This window comes from Gavialis gangeticus, unplaced genomic scaffold (assembly GCF_001723915.1).
Source record: "Gavialis gangeticus isolate Ggan-Ray unplaced genomic scaffold, GavGan_comp1, whole genome shotgun sequence".
Lineage (NCBI taxonomy): Eukaryota > Metazoa > Chordata > Crocodylia > Gavialidae > Gavialis > Gavialis gangeticus.
In genome coordinates this window covers 71,895,593-71,896,697 of record NW_017729031.1, presented here as the reverse complement: position 1 = coordinate 71,896,697, position 1,105 = coordinate 71,895,593, and the positions used below count along the sequence as shown (strand labels likewise).

Here is a 1,105-nt window from a genome sequence, read left to right as displayed (position 1 = left end):
CTGAGGTCCCTTCCAGCCCTAATGTCTATGAAATCTATCTGCTGGCTGTTTTGGATCCCGTTCTGATGCACCTCATTCTCCTCATCTGCTGTGTTTAAAACTTTCTTTTCAGCTGAAACGGTCCTTTAAGAGAGGCAACTGTTTTATACTTTGACCCATGTACAGATTCAACTTATCAGATATTTTATTCTCTTCATTTTGAACTGACCTGAAATTCTTCATTTTGGTTTTTTGGACATACAGTTGTGAGATCCCTCATTATTCCACTTTCTTGATAACTTTTGACATCATAATTAATTTACAAAGACCAATCAATTTAAGATGTTACAACAAAAGCAACAAAATCTCAAGTATACTTGCTGTGTTGTTTATATCACCTGCATCCAAAATGCACTTCCAGTAGTAATCTTTTGCTAAACAGAGTACTTCCAAGGACCTAACTGCCATTTCTTTCCTTGTAGAATCTTCACACTGTAACATCTCTATTGGGAATTTAAAACAATTTAAAAAACACTTTCTTTGCACAACACAACTGTAACTGAATGGAAACTTTAAAGATTGTTTAATTATAAAAGTAAAATACTTTTTCAGATATTCTACTTAATACTTTGACTACAAAGACCCTATACATGCTCCAGTGTGCTGTACTTACGATGAAATGTGATTAATTGAGTCTGCTGAAGCGTGGTAGTTACCATGCTCCAGTCAGCCTCCATGTCCCTGTGCTTCAAAATGGTGGCAGGGATGCTATAACAAAAGCTTATTCAAAGAGCTTTCGATAAAGTGCCCCCACTGCCATTTTGAAGCACAGGAACATTGATACATGAGAAGCTCTGGGCACTTTAATTAGAGCAACTCCTGGAACAGCTCTAATTAAAGTGCTTGCCTCTCAACCCCCCCCCCCCCGCCCCCCCAGAGTACACGTAAAAAAGCCCCATATATCCTAATTGTCCTAAAATCAAGCGCGATGAGTTAATTACTGAATGAAGGAAAATTCTCGGGTAAAGAACAATTCCTATGACATTACAACTAGATAAAACCATTTTCTTACATGCACGTCTCATCACTGTAATGTCTCCCTTTAGCCTTTTCTTCCCCTGCTCTC

General features: G+C 38.1%; 1 protein-coding gene across 1 annotated transcript in view; it reads right to left on the bottom strand.

The window, feature by feature from the left end:
* ANKAR (ankyrin and armadillo repeat containing) overlaps positions 1–1,105 on the bottom strand; it is a 63,871-nt gene that overhangs the window by 30,854 nt on the left and 31,912 nt on the right. The window contains exon 12 of the mRNA XM_019523088.1: positions 378–482. Coding sequence (XP_019378633.1) covers positions 378–482 — 105 coding nt within the window. The remainder of the gene's footprint in view (positions 1–377; positions 483–1,105) is intronic.